The sequence below is a fragment of the Nelusetta ayraudi genome, unplaced genomic scaffold (genome assembly GCF_046127955.1).
Source record: "Nelusetta ayraudi isolate G7.1 ecotype Tasmania unplaced genomic scaffold, CSIRO-AGI_Nayr_v1 ptg000011l, whole genome shotgun sequence".
Taxonomy (NCBI): Eukaryota; Metazoa; Chordata; class Actinopteri; order Tetraodontiformes; family Monacanthidae; genus Nelusetta; species Nelusetta ayraudi.
In genome coordinates this window covers 1,111,786-1,128,067 of record NW_027466061.1, presented here as the reverse complement: position 1 = coordinate 1,128,067, position 16,282 = coordinate 1,111,786, and the positions used below count along the sequence as shown (strand labels likewise).

The 16,282-nt window shown below is 40.1% G+C and overlaps 2 protein-coding genes across 2 annotated transcripts; one reads left to right on the top strand and one right to left on the bottom strand.

Annotated features, from left to right (window-relative positions):
- Positions 1 to 1,050: 1,050 nt before the first annotated feature.
- LOC142884366 (beta-galactosidase-1-like protein 2) lies at positions 1,051 to 9,420 on the bottom strand. The gene is made up of 19 exons (XM_076019903.1): positions 8,965 to 9,420; positions 8,219 to 8,404; positions 8,064 to 8,132; positions 7,498 to 7,593; positions 6,871 to 6,979; positions 6,692 to 6,784; positions 6,503 to 6,584; positions 6,342 to 6,406; positions 6,160 to 6,244; positions 4,982 to 5,119; positions 4,774 to 4,854; positions 4,577 to 4,686; positions 4,298 to 4,444; positions 3,500 to 3,571; positions 3,325 to 3,403; positions 3,128 to 3,215; positions 2,935 to 3,046; positions 2,737 to 2,853; positions 1,051 to 1,197 (listed from the first exon to the last, which is right to left on the bottom strand). The coding sequence occupies exons 1-19, from the start codon at positions 9,054 to 9,056 to the stop codon at positions 1,111 to 1,113; spliced, it is 1,908 nt and encodes a 635-aa protein (XP_075876018.1). The 5' UTR covers positions 9,057 to 9,420; the 3' UTR covers positions 1,051 to 1,110.
- A 130-nt stretch (positions 9,421 to 9,550) lies between these two features.
- On the top strand, positions 9,551 to 15,801 carry ei24 (EI24 autophagy associated transmembrane protein). Its single transcript, XM_076019907.1, has 11 exons — positions 9,551 to 9,671; positions 10,942 to 11,078; positions 11,268 to 11,413; positions 11,700 to 11,760; positions 12,456 to 12,522; positions 12,625 to 12,749; positions 13,298 to 13,417; positions 13,850 to 13,961; positions 14,044 to 14,155; positions 14,997 to 15,071; positions 15,168 to 15,801. Exons 2-11 carry the CDS (start codon positions 11,037 to 11,039, stop codon positions 15,328 to 15,330), a joined length of 1,023 nt encoding a protein of 340 aa, XP_075876022.1. The 5' UTR covers positions 9,551 to 9,671; positions 10,942 to 11,036; the 3' UTR covers positions 15,331 to 15,801.
- Positions 15,802 to 16,282: the final 481 nt, after the last annotated feature.

The window sequence follows — 16,282 nt, the reverse complement described above, 5'->3', positions numbered from 1 at the left end:
AAGAGAACATTCAATGTCCTTGACGCCTGAGTGCAGACTTGATAAGCTCCCACAGTAAATGAACTGAAACTTTGCAACAGGCATGTTTATTTTTTAAAGAGTACATTTCTGTTACAATTTGTACATTTGTTTCAAGCTTTGCTTGTGACAGTCATTTGTATACAAGGGCATTTGTTTAGCAGTGTTGTTGTTGAAGAGCTACATTAAAGTTTCCCACAATGAGTGATTATGTTTTTTGTAGCAAGACTGATCTACAGGGACACAACCTAAAATGCAGATTCTGTGATAATGGCATTCTGTGATGAGGAAAACAATATTTATATGTTTTTTCTTTAAATAATTTTAATAGAAATCCATTTTAACATAGGAATGACCCCTGTGTTATTCATGGATAAATTCTGGTCAATATGCAAAGGTTTCCAGGTACTCTACGTACATTGCTATAAAATGCTGCCACACAAAGGTGAAGCTGTTTGTGATTAATCTTCAAGTATGTTGTCAGGTTTAAAACCTCAAAGTAGGAAAGGAACACACAGGGGTCAAGTTTATCTTACTAGCGAGGAGAGCAGTGACGGCAAGCAACCTCAGTTACGATCCATCCACCCAGCTCTGAAGCGCTTCTGACTGCAAACCTCCTTTTCATTATCATCAAATGGGGCAGTCCCTGGTTACATGGGTTTAGGTCATCTAAAGTTGACATATGCATGATACAGCACTCAGACATCACACCTCCTCCTCACTACAAGGTCAAGACATCGTACTTTCTTCTAAACAGGAGGACATGAAAAGTTATTTTGCTTTAGGTGTTAAATCAGCAGGAAACGCTCGCATCTCTGTCTCATGAGCTGCTCCTGCACATGAGTCTTCCTGCTCTTCTTTCTGCAAGACGTCTGCTGCAAAGCTGTGATTATTAGACTTTCGCTTGTAGTATGCATGGTATATTTTCACCTTTTAGCTTAAGCATATTATGAGATAAAATACAAAACATCTTCATTTTTCCAACATATGTGTATAGAGATTGGACATTATCATGTTTCGCCTTTGACATCTTAAAAATCAAATCAAAACAATCTAGCAACTATTCTTTATTGTAGTGATTTTAGAGAAGAATCAATGGATGTCTGCTGCCATGCCAAGGTCGGGTGATTCCTCAAAATGGACCTTGTAGTCACCCTCCTTCTCTTCAAATACAATGACCTTGTTATTTTAAAACAAACAAGAAACAAAAAAAAGAGTTAGAATGCACTACTCTGACATTCTGTGTAATACAAGTCTTCAGTGTCTAAAAATGTAAAGATATTTCTTGTGATTTAATGTGATCTACAATTAGCTCTTGAACAAAGAAAACTACAAGGAGTAAGCCAATGCTGGCTTTTTGGCCGTAATTAGTAAGAAATGAGTGCTACCATCCGATGATGATGATCAGATTGACCTTTAACTGGTTTTATGTGCTAAGTAGTGTGTGTGGCTGTGGGGTGTTAAAAGCAGAGCTGAAAGATTAGTTTGGAATTGAAGTTTCAAAACGGAAAACATCTTGCACTAATTTAGCCAAGAAGAAGCAAATAATTGCTATAGAGGGTAACTAGTGTAATGGAAAAGTATTCTTGTGTTATTCTTTTATCTTGATTCTTATTGTATGATCACTAGTAGCACGTGTAAACTGTTAGAATCATAGTAGCCGCATGGCCATCATGCGGCGACCACATGAGTATTGCTTATGTGTAGAGCTCATGGCACACAGGCACTCATGACTATAGTGACCGTAGATACCATATAGTAGTCTTCTGTTTTCTGTTAACATATATGCATTGTATTCATTCTGTTTTATGGCCTGTCCTTGATGTGCTCATCCTGTTGGGCCTCTTAAGCAGGATGTGAGCCGTGAAATTGGCCACTTATCGTATAATCGTTGTTTTGTTTCTCTGTGTTCTCCTTCTGTTCTTTCTTTATCTTATCCCCTCCCAGTCCAGTGTATAAGAGACCTTCTTCCTTTTTGCTCGGTGCACTCACACTCGCATACCTCTGAGCTGTTGCACTTGTTGCTTCCGTTCTGCTGGTTGTACTGTGTTTGTGTCTCGGATCTCCGATCCTTGTTTTATTGTCTGTTTATTAAATTGCTTATTCTCCCAGTATTCCTGCATCAGCATCTTCGCTTTTTTTCCACAACACTAGGAACATTTAAAAAATGCTTGTGTGCATCTGCACATTTAAGAGAAGTAAGTATTGAGATAAAATGGATACTTAATTTCAGATTTTTTTCTTTACCACAAAAATGGCAATAAGTTGTAATTAAATGTGTTTTTTCCATTATTAATGAAGTTTTCAATTCGACCAAAAACTTAATGCACACGGTTTGATAACACATGTGGCATTACTGATGCACCTATCTGCAAATTTCGTACGTAAAATTTTTCCTCCGCGGAAAATATGGACAGTATGATAAGGGTATGGTTTGTTATGCAAACAATGAGTTTAGCATCACCTATCATTGTAATGTAGCCAGGTTTAAAGTGCTGACAGCACCCTACATGATAAATTAAACTCAGGATTTAAAGTCCACATGCACCACTTGACCACTTATCTTCATTCATGGTACACAACTCTGGACAGCTATTTCGTCTTTGCACTTTTTAAGCAAAAAAAGCTGAAAGATTGGTCACACAAACATATTTGTTTTTCTTTTGGCAAAGTGGTTCCACCGAAAGTGTCAAAATGGTGGTTCACACGTGTCTGTACCTGGTTGGTTCCACTGTTGAGATAAGGTCCAGGGAGGTAGAGAGATTGCTGGGGGCCAATTGACCAATAGCGACCCAGATTTAAGCCATTGATAAACACAACGCCTTTCTCCCAGCCCTATAAAGTATAAGGAATTCAACAGTTTAATGTCCACAGTATTAAAAAATAAATAAAAGTAACGTGTTTTGTTCAACTTACTGGAAGTTTCACATATGTGTCACTTGGATAACCGTATGCAAAGAGTCTTCCCATAAAGAAACTGGGGAAGCTGGGGTTTTCAGGAAGAGTTTTCCAAGGTGCTTCGTAAAGGCTGAAATAAAGCATTTACAAACACACTCACACAGCACAGTAAAAGTTACATGTAATGCTTTAGATTCAGGTAAATACAAACCTATCAATAAAGCTGGGTTTCATATCCAGGCTGTATATTGTAAAATTCTGCAAGGGGGTATTGTTTAATAAAACATCACCCACGAGGCCTGCAAAAACATGAATGAAAAGGGAAAGAAGAAGAAGAAATTAAGAGATTGACTAATTTAATGCCAGAAACTGAAAATAGCTGCATATCCTCTTTCATCTTTTCCTCACCTTTATGTTGATTGTCTAGGTCATTTCCTTGGTGAGCGCGTCCACAATTTTCTACCAATAAACTTAAGGTGCGTTGTCCCTGCATGAATTTATTTCATCTAACAGTTAGCACCGCATTATGTCCCATAAGCATAAAAAAAGGACGTTGTCTCATATTGTCAAGTTTATGGCATACCTGGCCTTCTGGAACCATCAACTCCACATTTCTGCGTTTGAAAAGGCCAATGTAGATTCTGTCTACAAACACCTTAGGAAAAAAACAAAAAACAAACAACCTCCCATCATGACATTACATATAACTTAAAAACATCTCTGGAAATGCTCATTTATTTCCCTGTTCACAACATTGAGCTGGTTTCTGATTACTATTATGAATGCTTACTGAATCTGAAATATTGTGCACATGTGAACGTTTCTCAAAGATCATCTTTGTAATGTGACCATGAAACTAGAGTGACTACTGCACTCATCACGAGATCTAAGATCTAAGACTAAAGATCAGTGAACAACAGCAGGGCTAACTTTAACGTTTATGTCCATGTACTTATTGTCTATCCAAAAAGGATTGAACAATTTTGATCTGCAACACACAACATAGGTAACACAATACACTTAGCTTAACCAGTTGTTCATGGGTAATTATCACAACATTTTTGCACTTTTTAGTCCTAATAAGTACTTTTTAGTGCATGATTCTTCTGCCAATACTGCCTATAAGATGTCATCAGATACCACCAATCTCACTTTCTCTATAATGGGCGGTCATATGCACTATACTCTACCACTGCTAATGGCAGCAATGTGTTGTAGGCATGCAGCACATTGTGCTGTTTTTGTAGTCACTAATGTTTTTCCCCCCTTAACATTTGCACCTACAACACAATCAGGGATCAACATAGGACATAATCTTGAACACCTTCACAGTGAATATAACCGGGGGGGAAATGTGACATCATTTTCAGCAGAGACTCACAAGGGCTCGGTCTCGGACGTTGTCTCCAGACATCAGTGACCCCCCAGTAGTGATGACAGTCTCATACAAAGTGTAGCCATACGACTGTCCATTTCTGTTGTTTACGGGTAGGTTCTCCATGGTCAGATGACTGGATGATTTGAAGGGCTGTAAAAAAAAAAAATTAAAAAAAAGAGAGAGAGCGCAAATGAATCATTAAAGGCAGTCTTTAGAATTACATGAAAAATAAAGGCAATTTAATTGCAGTCAAAGGCAACCAAGAATCTTACACAGACATACTCCCTCAGTGAAGCTCAAAGCATCCCATAAGGACAGGTGCTGGTACATGATGGCTGGCTCATATGCGTCCCGATAATGCAGAGCTGGCATGTCAGGAAAGTTGTCATCTCCTTGTGTAGAAAAGATCAAAGGTCAGGCAAAGAGTCTGGCCATTGTGCCATTTTTTTTTCCCTTTTTAAACTATGTACATAACTTACTTTTGAATCGAGAAAATAAATCTCTGAGAAGATGATACTTTTGTGTGTACTCCCCAGCTTCAGTTAAGGGCGCATCATAATCTGAAAACATAGAGCTGCATATATGATTATACCGTCATCTGATGCTTCCCACATGGTGTTAGGTCTTTATTTTTTATTTGTGTGTTTATATTTATACGTTTGTGCACACACAACAAAAGGAACCAACCATAGCTGGTCACCAAGGCTCTGTAGGTAGGTTCATTCAGTGCTCCGCCCATAAAGCCAAAACTGGAGCCTCCATGAAACATGTAGAGGTTGACTGACATGCCCCGCCTCAGAATTTCTCTTACAGTGGACACCACATCTGTTAAGAGGATAAACCGAGTGACTGTGAAATTTTTTCCTGCCATCAAAACATGAGAATCCCCTCCACAAAGGAGACTGTCACAGTATTTTCAAATCAAATCAGACTATACAGTCTAAATCTATCCTGACAGTCTCTCTGGGAGCTTTGAGTTAGCCAGGTGCTTTAAAATTTGTATTTGCATTCACATTGAATGTTTGGAGATTTTCTCCCACATGCAAAGTGCAAAGCACTAGGGAAATTAATTCAAAGTGAGGTAAATGGTAAATGGAAAATGGACAGCATTCAGAGAGTGGCAATTAAAAGTAACTGGTGCCATAAGTATGTATAAGAAGAATTACTAAAGCAAACAAGATATACACGTGTGCTCTGTAGCACTAGCACTAGTAAGGGCTGGCAATTGTGCAGGAGGTAGAGCAGCTCGCTCATCACAGGAGGGTTTGGCGGTTTGAATTCTGCTCCATCCTGTATCTGTCTTTGTGTCTGTGGGAAGGACACTTGTTCTACATTGCCTCATACAAATGTGAATGTTCAGCTGTGGTCAGAGGGACCTTTGGTGTTAATTAATAGGCCGGTCTTTGCCAGGCTGCCCCAGGGCAGCTGTGGCTGCAGATGTAGCTTCGCACCATAAGTATGAATATTTTGTGTCTAGCACAGCGGAATAAAATAAAGAATCCTGAATAACTTGTGATACCACCTTGTGTGGATGCACATGAAGCAGCTGTTCATTAGCATGATGTCCTCTGAATGAATAGAAGAATGTCCGTTCAACCAGGAAGTAGTTTTTGTACATTTATCCCAACATACAAATCCTTTCATATGAATCTTATCTTCGACTGAAGAAGCAGACAGTGATTTCAAGACAGGGACGATGTCAACATTGGCAGAACTGGTTGTCACCACAGCCACTGCAGTACATATTTGATCGTGATTTTCTTTATTGTAGAGTTGATGATCTACAGCTGAAAACTGGTAAGGTTTAAGACTAATTTTGAAACAAGTGGATTCTTTTCATCCTTAACAATACAAGGCTTCCCTACCTTCTGGAGGAAGCACGTGGTGGAGGTCACCCCATACATCATACCAACCAGTCCAGTAGTCCATCACAATTTTGGGACTATTGGGCTGTAAAACATTAAAAAAAACAAAAAAAAAACTTGAAGAATTAGGCACATTGTGTCCTGCACTGGCTGCAAGTGTAGAAACATAAGATGATACAGACCTGAACAGCATACAGGTCCTGAATGTCTCTCTGGTTCAGTTTCTGCAGCTTTACTGAGCTGATGGCTACAAAAGAGCAAAACACAGCTGAGTGTGTGTGTGCGTGCGTGTCTACATGGGTGTGTCTATTTGTGTGTGCGTGAACAAAAATTTGCACTGTACCTCCGCTGACACCCCCAGACTTCAATGTCCTGAGTTTGTCTGATGTAAGCAGCAGCTCGCTGATCCCACGGGACTGTAAAGCCTTTAAAAAGGAACTTAATCAATAGTAATAGTAATAAAAGGGCAAATTAATTTTAAGGTTTTGACGTAAATAAACAAGCATGGCATGCATCACAAACATCGCGTCACCTCTTTAATAAAAAGCATGTAATTGCTATCCTTTGAATAGGATCCATACTCATTTTCAACCTGAACAGCAATTATGGGACCGCCTTTCTTGAACTGAAATACAAACACAAACATCATATGAACTTAGATAAATTTTGGTTTTAATAGTGATATTATCAGTTGTATTGACTGAAAGGGACCTGCAGTGGAACCACTTTTGGTATCAGCTTGTCGAAATAACTATCCACTGCATGGGTAAAGCCTGGGTAAGTTGTCCTTAGTCTCATTCTGCCATCCCTGAGGAGCCAGCTGCACAGTGACAAAACACAAGAGCCATGGTTAGCCACAGAGCTGCAAAAACAATGGAACACGGTAAGACTATATTGGACAAAGCCAGACAAAGAGTCTTGTCTCTGTTAACACTGATTGCACTCAACAAAATTAAATTACTCACCGACAAACTGTTGGGGGAATGTTCACTGAATTGATTTTCTCATATCAAATTGTCAGCTGATTATAATTTAATATTGGTTTCTTGAAGGACAGGAGCCAATATGGCGTCTCTTTCCAACTCTGAAATGTAATTTCCCGAACCAGTGACAAAACTTTTTAGTTAAACCGATTGCTACTGCTCTCATGCAGTGGTTACTGCAAATACTTTTGTAGTTGGAAATTTGTGCCACTATCAGTAGTTAGGTTGTGGGTTTGTTTGTTTTTATAGAAGGAAGTTGTTGTTGTTGTTGTTGTTGATTTTTTTTTCCTAGCAAAGGGTTGAGTAACTTAGGCCAAGCTTTCTTTGAACAGTTTGAAAAGTATACTTGTCTTACCTTGGGAGTCCTCCTAGGTCCAACTCAGAGGAAATGTACGGCCCTGGACGTAAAATTACCCACAGTCCCAATTCGGCTGCAAGGTTAATATAGGCTCTAAAAACATATATGGAATAAAACTAAACATCTTTCTCAGTGTGCACAGGTCATGTTAAATGTTACATGTCACATATAAATGTGTTGGGCAAATGTGCTTCACAACAAGAGTAGCAGGCTCTGACTTTGCATCTTTCAACACTCATTGATGTTGGCAGTCGCACGTAAATGTGTTGTTGTTAGGGGCTCTGTTGTCAGGTGGGACACCTCTGCCCTGAGTGTCTCCCCTGAGCACTAAGGTTCCAGGGAAAAGGGAAGAAAGGAAAGAAGAGTATTCCCGTGCCAATACGGGATGTGCGATTCTGTTCAATCCGCATGTGTTTGTCATTCAGTATACTGTATTATTGCCATATTTGCTGTTGACATTTCTGAATAGCAAACTTAATTTAATGGTAGCATAAACTTAAAGTCTAAAAGCATCTCCATCTGCATGATGATGAACAGGTGAGCAGTAGCGTACTACTCCTTACTCTAAATCAAGCTGGGTTTGGAAGTTGAAAACACCTCTCTCTGGCTCGTGCTGATTCCAGGGCACATACCTGTACAGGCAACAATGAGGTTTCCAGTGAACATTCAATGAGTGGTTTTTCATGAGACTGATAGAAATAAGATAGATGTTTCCTACGTAGTCAGGGTGTTGATACCGCAGGCCCTCATTTTCAACAAGCGGTCCCTCCAGTAGGTCCTTGGCACACGGAAATAGTGAATGGATCCCGCCAAGATTTGAAAAGGATGCCCCTCCAGGGTGAACTGAGAAGAGTTTGCACTCAGCCCCACGTTCCTGCTCAGTTCATGATGCTTAACTGACGTGCTGGAAGAAGATTCATTCATTCATCTTCTATACCCGCTTATTCCTATTCAGGGTCACGGGGGTCTGCTGGAGCCTATCCCAGCTGTCATAGGGCAAAGGCAGGGTGACACCCTGGACAAGTCGCCAGTTCATCGCAGGCTGGAAGAAGATCTGTAGCTTATTTGTATCAGATTTGCATAGAATGTGCACGTTGTAATTATTAAGCATGACATGCTGCATAAGAAATGGGCATGTGTTGACAAAATACAAAAGCACATCTCTCTATCAGGTAAAGATCAAATATATCTACCGAGTTAGATGTATATAACATACCATTATACTTTTTTTCCCCCATATTTAATATTCCTAAAACTATTGTATTCTCTCAGAACTGAGATCAGTCGCTGTAATGGATTGTGTTGTGTGTAGCAACATCAGTTTTTCAATTTGACAAAAGAAAACTTTTATTCCTTTGAATATAAATGCAGAGTATATATCTCTTTAAAATGAAATATATGCCTACTCACGATCACAAATGTACTAAATCACATTATAGTTTTAAGTGCCGCCAGATCACTTACCCCATATATCTGTACATGATGAAGCCAAAGATGCACATGCAAAGAAGTACATATTTCCGTTTATGGACATTTCTCATCCTCAAGACAACCATCGATAGTGTGAAGAGTTCTCCCACAGACACAGACAAATCTCCAGCAACGTCTGAGCGCTAATCAGAGCACACCAGTCTCGTGAAAGCTGCACCGCCCCATGGGAGTGACCCTGTGCGAGGTGTGAGAGTGCTGTTGTTGTTGGCCTGGCTACAGCTGTTGTGTCTAATCACACAGAAATAATGTTTGCAGGATGGTCTCGTTGTCATACTTTTTTTGAAATACCAAATCATATAGTTAATGTAAAATACTGTATGACATAGGTCAGACAAAACAGTTTAAGTAATCTAACTGGAAATACTTGCATTTCAAGGCAGTTGATATTTATTAATTAAAGTTTAACACGGTGATAGCCGTAGGAAAACACTATAACACATTTGTAATGAACATAGTTCTTTTAAACGTTGTATATTCAATTGATAAGAAAGCATTTCCTTTGCCGGCTTTCGCGTCACCGAAACACTACATTTCCCATGATCCTCAGGTTGGAGCTTGCGCAATATGTTTTCAACGGCCCGGTCTGGTTCCCGGTGGTGCATGTTTCGTGTTGTGACCACATTAAAAGGGAACAAGAAACGCTGAACGAAGTGAACAGAACCCTGGACATGTCGCATGAGGTAAGGAAGGCAGCATAGCTAATTGTGTGCTATGTCGCTGACGTCATACATTTTTTGTTTTGTTGTATAGACTGAAAACAACAGTTGAAGTTCTGCATCGTCAATAGTTATAGTTAGCTAGCAAGACAAACAGCCAAGCTAAGAAAACAACAAAGAAACCAACGATAACCAAACACGACAGAGTGTGAGCCTTGAGACATGAAACTGTTTTAGTTATGATGTTATTAGTGTGGTCGTCAAATGCGAGACGGCATATTTCGACAAGACACCAGAAAGCCAGTTTTTATTGACGAAACGCTATTGTTTGCTTGTGCGTATTAGCCCGTTAACGTTTATTACCGACGTGTGTGAATTTTCGTTTCACTTTTACCATGTGCGAAAATAGAAAACCGCTTTTGATGCTATCAGGGAGTAATTACCGTGATGATAATCGTTTGCTGTAAATAAGGGGGACAACTGCTGCTTTTATTACGCGTATACTGCCATTAGTCGTGTGTATAAACAAGGAACAGTCGGTAACGAATTCCTTCACACCCCCAATGTTGCGATTTAACGTTATTGTGTTTTTCCCCTCCCATGGCTCATGTTGAAAATCTTGACTACTCTTAACACTTTAACAATTAATTCACAAGGCAAACAGGGCCCCAGTTTGCACAACAACGGCTTTAGGCCGAAACACAACAACAATGTTGCGTTTTACTCCATCGTTTTACACCAAAACGGCCTGTTAGACGACCTAAACAGCATTTATTTTCTTTACTGCGTTCCCCTAAGTGCAATTTTTCTGGAGAACAACGGTAGGCTGGAGTTCTTCCTGAGATGGCTGACGTCACATTGTACGCCTGCGCATTAACTTATTTTTTCCTAATGGCCGTGCGTGAACCACACTGCAACAATACAACCATTTTTTCAAGTATATTCTAAATACAACGCGTTAAGGGACACTTAGTACTATAGTTGGGTTGTTAAACTAGCTATTATAGATATTGTAAACAAGCAGTACAATCCTGAGTTAGGTCTCGTTTTTATAATAAGCGTTTTCTTGGAGTAGTGTGAATAGCCTTCAAATGGATGAGCCATATTAGCGGTGGGCTTCCTTTTAAATTTTGCACACTGAATCTTTCACTGTTTTCTCATTTCCGATGTGCTGTGCCCAGCAACAATGAAAGTTTATTCTATTCTTCTGTTCCATTTGACTGGTTTTCTCTCAAGTTTACCAACTTATTATTGTCCTTAATTTCTCTCATTTGTTTTAATGTGTTGTTTGCAGGTTACTGGGTGAGCTCTTCTTTGCCATGAGAGCTGACCACCAGGTCACAACACTCCCCTCCTTCTGCAGTTGATGGTACTGCAGCCGGCCCAGAGATGGCAGACAGCATCATTGCCTTCCTCCACAGTGTTATGATGGTCAGTGGATTTACAGGCACACACAACTCACATTCTCAAACAAAGCGCTCATTTCAAACCAGCCTTATTACAACCCTATATTAGAAAAACAATTTACTTTATGAATCTGAAAAAACTTGCATTAGAATTTGAGAGTGTGTCTTCATCTTTTTTTAAAAAAAATAAAAAATATATTTCTGTATTTTCTAGGGGATGAAGGACTCCATACTGTGGATTGGAACAATCCGCAAGTTGGATGCCCGTATCCAGCAGAAAAGGGAAGAGCAGCGGAAAAAAAGGGCCAGTGGGGTCCTGGCACAACGACGAGCACAGAGTGAAGCGCGCAAACCAGAAGAGTAGGCCAGCCAATAGGCTCCTGATTTAACACAACACATGTTTATGTTGAATATCTGTGTCAGATGTCTGATTTAGTTATTTTAGAACAACTGCGTTCCCCCCGGCATTGTCTCTCACCAGAACGCCAACTTTTTACATCTGTGACAGTTTTCCTGTGAGGGGGAAATTTCATTTCTTGCTTGTAGATTACCTTGTTTCTGATGAGTCAGTTGAAAGAGAAACCAAATGCTTCCATTTGTATTAATCCACTAACAGCGTTCCTTTTATTTCCTCTTCTGTTTCCAGCGAACCAAGCGTCGTCCGCAGGATATTTTACTGCTGTGCCTGGAATGCAGGAGTGGTCTGGGTGAGATTTTTATTAACAGTTATTATTGCTCATTGCTCATTATTGCTATGATGACTATTTTATTTACAAGATTACAATTCTTGTGAGGCCATTTGACATTAGAAAACAAATCTGTGAGTACATTTCAGCCGTATTTTCTATTATCCCTGGATTTTGTTTTATTCTCTTTATTATTACAAGATACTGTATCAGTAATTTAGAAACATGCAACCATTGTTTCTATGGCAAAGACAGCAATGTTCTTAAATGGCAAAAGTTTTTGCTCCTGTTTGTAGATTTATAAGCTTTTCATACTATTCAGCACATTTCTTGGCAGAAAAGTTATTAAATTATTTGCATCTATTTAGAATTATTTATCAGATGCCATTCTTGTACAGAGTCACCATGCCGCCACTCTGTGTAAATAAATGTCAGAGCAGATACTGAAACAGGCACATGCTAAAACTGCTCGAATATTCCATCATCCTCAACCTCCTAGAACGTGCAGAAGTGGGTCATCAGCCGGGATGTGATCATTTTTCATGTCTGCTTTGACAAATGTTCAGAAATTCTTTCACATTTTATTTTTGTATTTTGATCTCTTCTGTTCAGTTTGAGGTCAAATACACTTTTTATCGTCTAGATTCCAAAACGTTATATAACTTGTGTGAAAGCATGAATTGAGAAGTAACCTGTTTCATTTTCTTTTTCTGCAGCTCAGTCTTTTGGTCTTCAACCAGGTGTTCATCCCTTTGCTGCAGTCTCTCACGGCAATGATCATTGGTATGTGTGGCTGCTGCTGGAAATGGAACAGGATCTGTCAGTTAAACCCTTTGCTACTAAGTAGTCAGTAAACAAACTTCTTTCTGCTTTTTTTAATCCAAGGTGACCCCTCCCTTCATACTAGCGTTTGGTCCTGGCTGGAGTTCATCCTGACCTCCGTCTTCAGTGCTCTCTGGGTTCTCCCTCTGTTTGTCCTCAGCAAGATAGTCAATGCCATTTGGTTCCAGGTTAGGCTGCACTTTCACACACTGTAATGGGATGATAGATCCCTTCACGTCATCATTTGACGGTTTACTTACACAAAGTTGTCGTCTTATTTGTTTATTTCATTGATTTGTTGACTGAAGTCTCATCAAGTGTGCCAGAGTGTGTCTCTGTGATGCAAGGCAAGCCCGTTACTTTAATGGAAAAGCCCTTATGCCCTCTGAAATAATGGTGATATTATATTAGACAGACAGGATTGTGACTTCTTCTAAGCAAATGCAGCATAGATGCTTAAAATCGGTTACAAGGTTTAATCGGATGCAACTGGCCCTGGGAATCTGGACTCAGTCTTGCATATTGTCATCAAAATATACATTCATGTTTAAGACCTGCAGTCTTGTGTTTTCATCATAAAGCCACCATACAGTCAGATGACAACAGACAGCAGTTACACTGACAATAGGGTGTGTGTGTGTGTGTGTGTGTGTGTGTGTGTGTGTGTGTGTGTGTGTGTGTGTGTGTGTGTGTGTGTGTGTGTGTGTGTGTGTGTGTGTTCACTTCTCTGTTGCAGGACATAGCGGATCTAGCTTTTGAAGTCTCTGGCTGTAAAGCTCAGCCATTTCCCAGCTTCAGTAAGATCATCGCAGACATGCTCTTTAACCTGCTCCTTCAGGCGCTCTTCCTAATTCAGGTACAATCTGGTGACTGTCTCCATTGGTTCAGGTTCACTCTGTCTTATTCTGTGTTCACAGAGACTCCACAGTGTGGCTGTGACAAAAACCCACTCCCAAATCGTCTTTCGAATGCTAACTGACACTAGCTGTTAAACTCTGTTTGCAACCAGTATGTATAATAGACCAAGAAGCTCATCCGTGAGCTTCTTGTAGAGGCTACTCCTGCGTACCAGGCTGCTTAGTTTTATGGTAGCACGGCAGGTGGTTTTTGTCTCCAGTCTATCTGTTTTGGTTTAGCTACTTCTTTTTCAGGCCCTCATAGATTGTATTATTATTAATCAATTAATTAGCTATAATTAACTAGTAATGTCATAAAGTATAAAGTTTAATCTGGTGAAAACACATTCATACCTCTTGTCTTAATGAACCTGGTGCTTTTTATTTTCTAGGGGATGATCGTCAGTCTGTTCCCCATCGATGTCATTGGGAAGATGGGTGGCCTCCTCCACATGTCTCTGCTGTACTCTCTGTACTGCTTTGAGTATCGCTGGTTCAACCATGGTGAGATTCTCGCATTAATCCCTTCAGCCAAAGTGAATGGCAAATTCTGATGGCTGAAACGAGCCTGTTGTTGTTGTTCCAGGTATTGAAATGCACCAGCGGTTGTCCAATATTGAGAGGAATTGGCCGTATCACTTTGGTTTTGGTTTGCCCATGGCTCTCCTGACAGCCTTGCCCCCCTCCTACATCATTAGGTAAGACTTTAGTTCTTGAATCATTCATTTCACAATTACTTGTAATTATGGATGTGATTTTGGACGTGTCAAACTTTTCCTCAGCCATCTGTAAAATATCATTTTGAGACGGTAATTAGGTTGTATTATTAGGGCATCATTTATTTAAGTTCATATTTAGTCATTAGCCAAATAAAACCAACTCACTGGCCATTGGCCACTTTATCTGGTACACCTGTTCAACAGCGCATTAATGCACAACATCTAATCAAACATTAGCGACTCAATGCATCCAGGCAGAAAAGAATATAGTCCATGTCGTGCTGAACTTCACAAGCTCGTCATTATGGACCAAAAGCTCTGAAGATTTTTTTATGCACCCTTGTTAGTTCTTAAGACGACAGGGGTTCTAACCCAGGGGTGGGCAAACTTTTCTTTAGCAACGGGCCACATGACAGACCTGCTGGTTAGAAATTGTGGAAATTGCGCTAACGTCCCGGCATTTTTTTCCGCTGACAGGGCGGGGGGGGGGGGGGGGGGAGGGGGGAGCGCGCTATCGCTATCCTATCGCGCTACGCTAACTCGACAAAGTTACATGCCGACAAAGTTTCACGGGGCGGGGGTTATGACTGGCTTCACGTGGGCCGGACAGAGACACGCAGCAGGCCAGATGTGGCCTGCGGGCCATGGTTTGCCCATGTCTGTTCTAACCTTTACTAGCAATTTTTATCAGACAAAGTAGCCAGGTATATTGTCTGGTGCATGAGGTTTGGAAGTCAGTAGTAAAAGCTCCCTGGTTATTATACTGCATACTGCTTCTAATGATTGTGTCACTTAAGGTACTTTTTGTTTTTCTTCCAAGTTGCTCCTTGTTCTCCATCCTCTTCCCACTGTTCATCATCAGCGCTAATGAGGCCAAGACACCAACAAGACTGTAGTAAGTTTAAAAAATAATTGTAACTGTACTAATTGTATTTCACATATTTTGTACAAACAAATGGACTGATTCTTATTTGCACTTCCTACTTTTTAGCCACTTTCAGCTGCGTCTTTTCTCCCCGGTGGTCCTGATCAGCAACAAACTCTTCCACAAGACTGTCCACCTGCAGTCGACTCTCACGTCCTCCACCTCCTCAGAAAAGCTGTCATCCCCTCACACCTCCCCGATCCGTCAAAGAACTCCGCCCACCTCATGATGGAGCCACTTGAAGTAGACAGAAAAGTCACCTTGTGATTTCTCTGAATGACGAAGGGTTTTAAGTGTTTCATGTTGTTTCAAATGATGGCCTGTATCTGATCTAATCTCTGGCCCTCTTGCTTTTTCCTTTGAACTGTCTGACACATTTTTTCAATGTGATACAGAATCAGCAGCCCTGTGCCTCACATACGTTACACTTGGCTCGTAACTTGTTTTTCTTTTCTTTTTGTTTTTTACCATGTTTTATTTTGTTGTTTTTTTGTATTATGTGCCATGTGAGTTACTCTCCTTAAATAATTTTCAGCACAAATATTTGTTGTTTTAATGTCATAGTAAACTTGGGGCTGAAGCATTTTTGTAGTCCTTGTTAAACTACACTACATGTTTCTGTGATACTGCAAGTCACTTTCCTTCTTTGCAGGCTAAATAAGATAGCGATGTGTCTGTTAGCAAACCTGGATTTGAAAAATGCGGCAGTTTTATCCCCATCGTAAAGGGAAAAGTGGTCTTATGAAGAATGGAAGAAAAAAGTCACTATTTTTGTTTTTGTTTTGCCTGGATTACCTGGTATCTATCCCCCAATTCAAACTGAACAGGCAAAGAGCTACCTGTGGACTGTCAGCCTGCAAATACTGCTGCATCTGTGGTATTCATGTGTTTAATAAAATGGCGATCAGCCTTGACAAGCATAAGAACACAGGTTACAGGTTATTTGTGTGGCATCTATTGTAACATGCAAAATGATTGGTCACGAGAAGCCCTGTGCAAAGTTATTGCACAATAGGAAGTCTTGGAAGAGATCAGTTTGAAAACGGCAATTGTAAAAGGAAATATGTGAATGTGTACAAAGCTGTACATGTGACTGTACGTCATTGTGCTTTCCCAGCATGAATGCAGCACACTATGTTTAAATTTTGACTTTAGACAAAATGTCAAGAATCGCGAAGGCT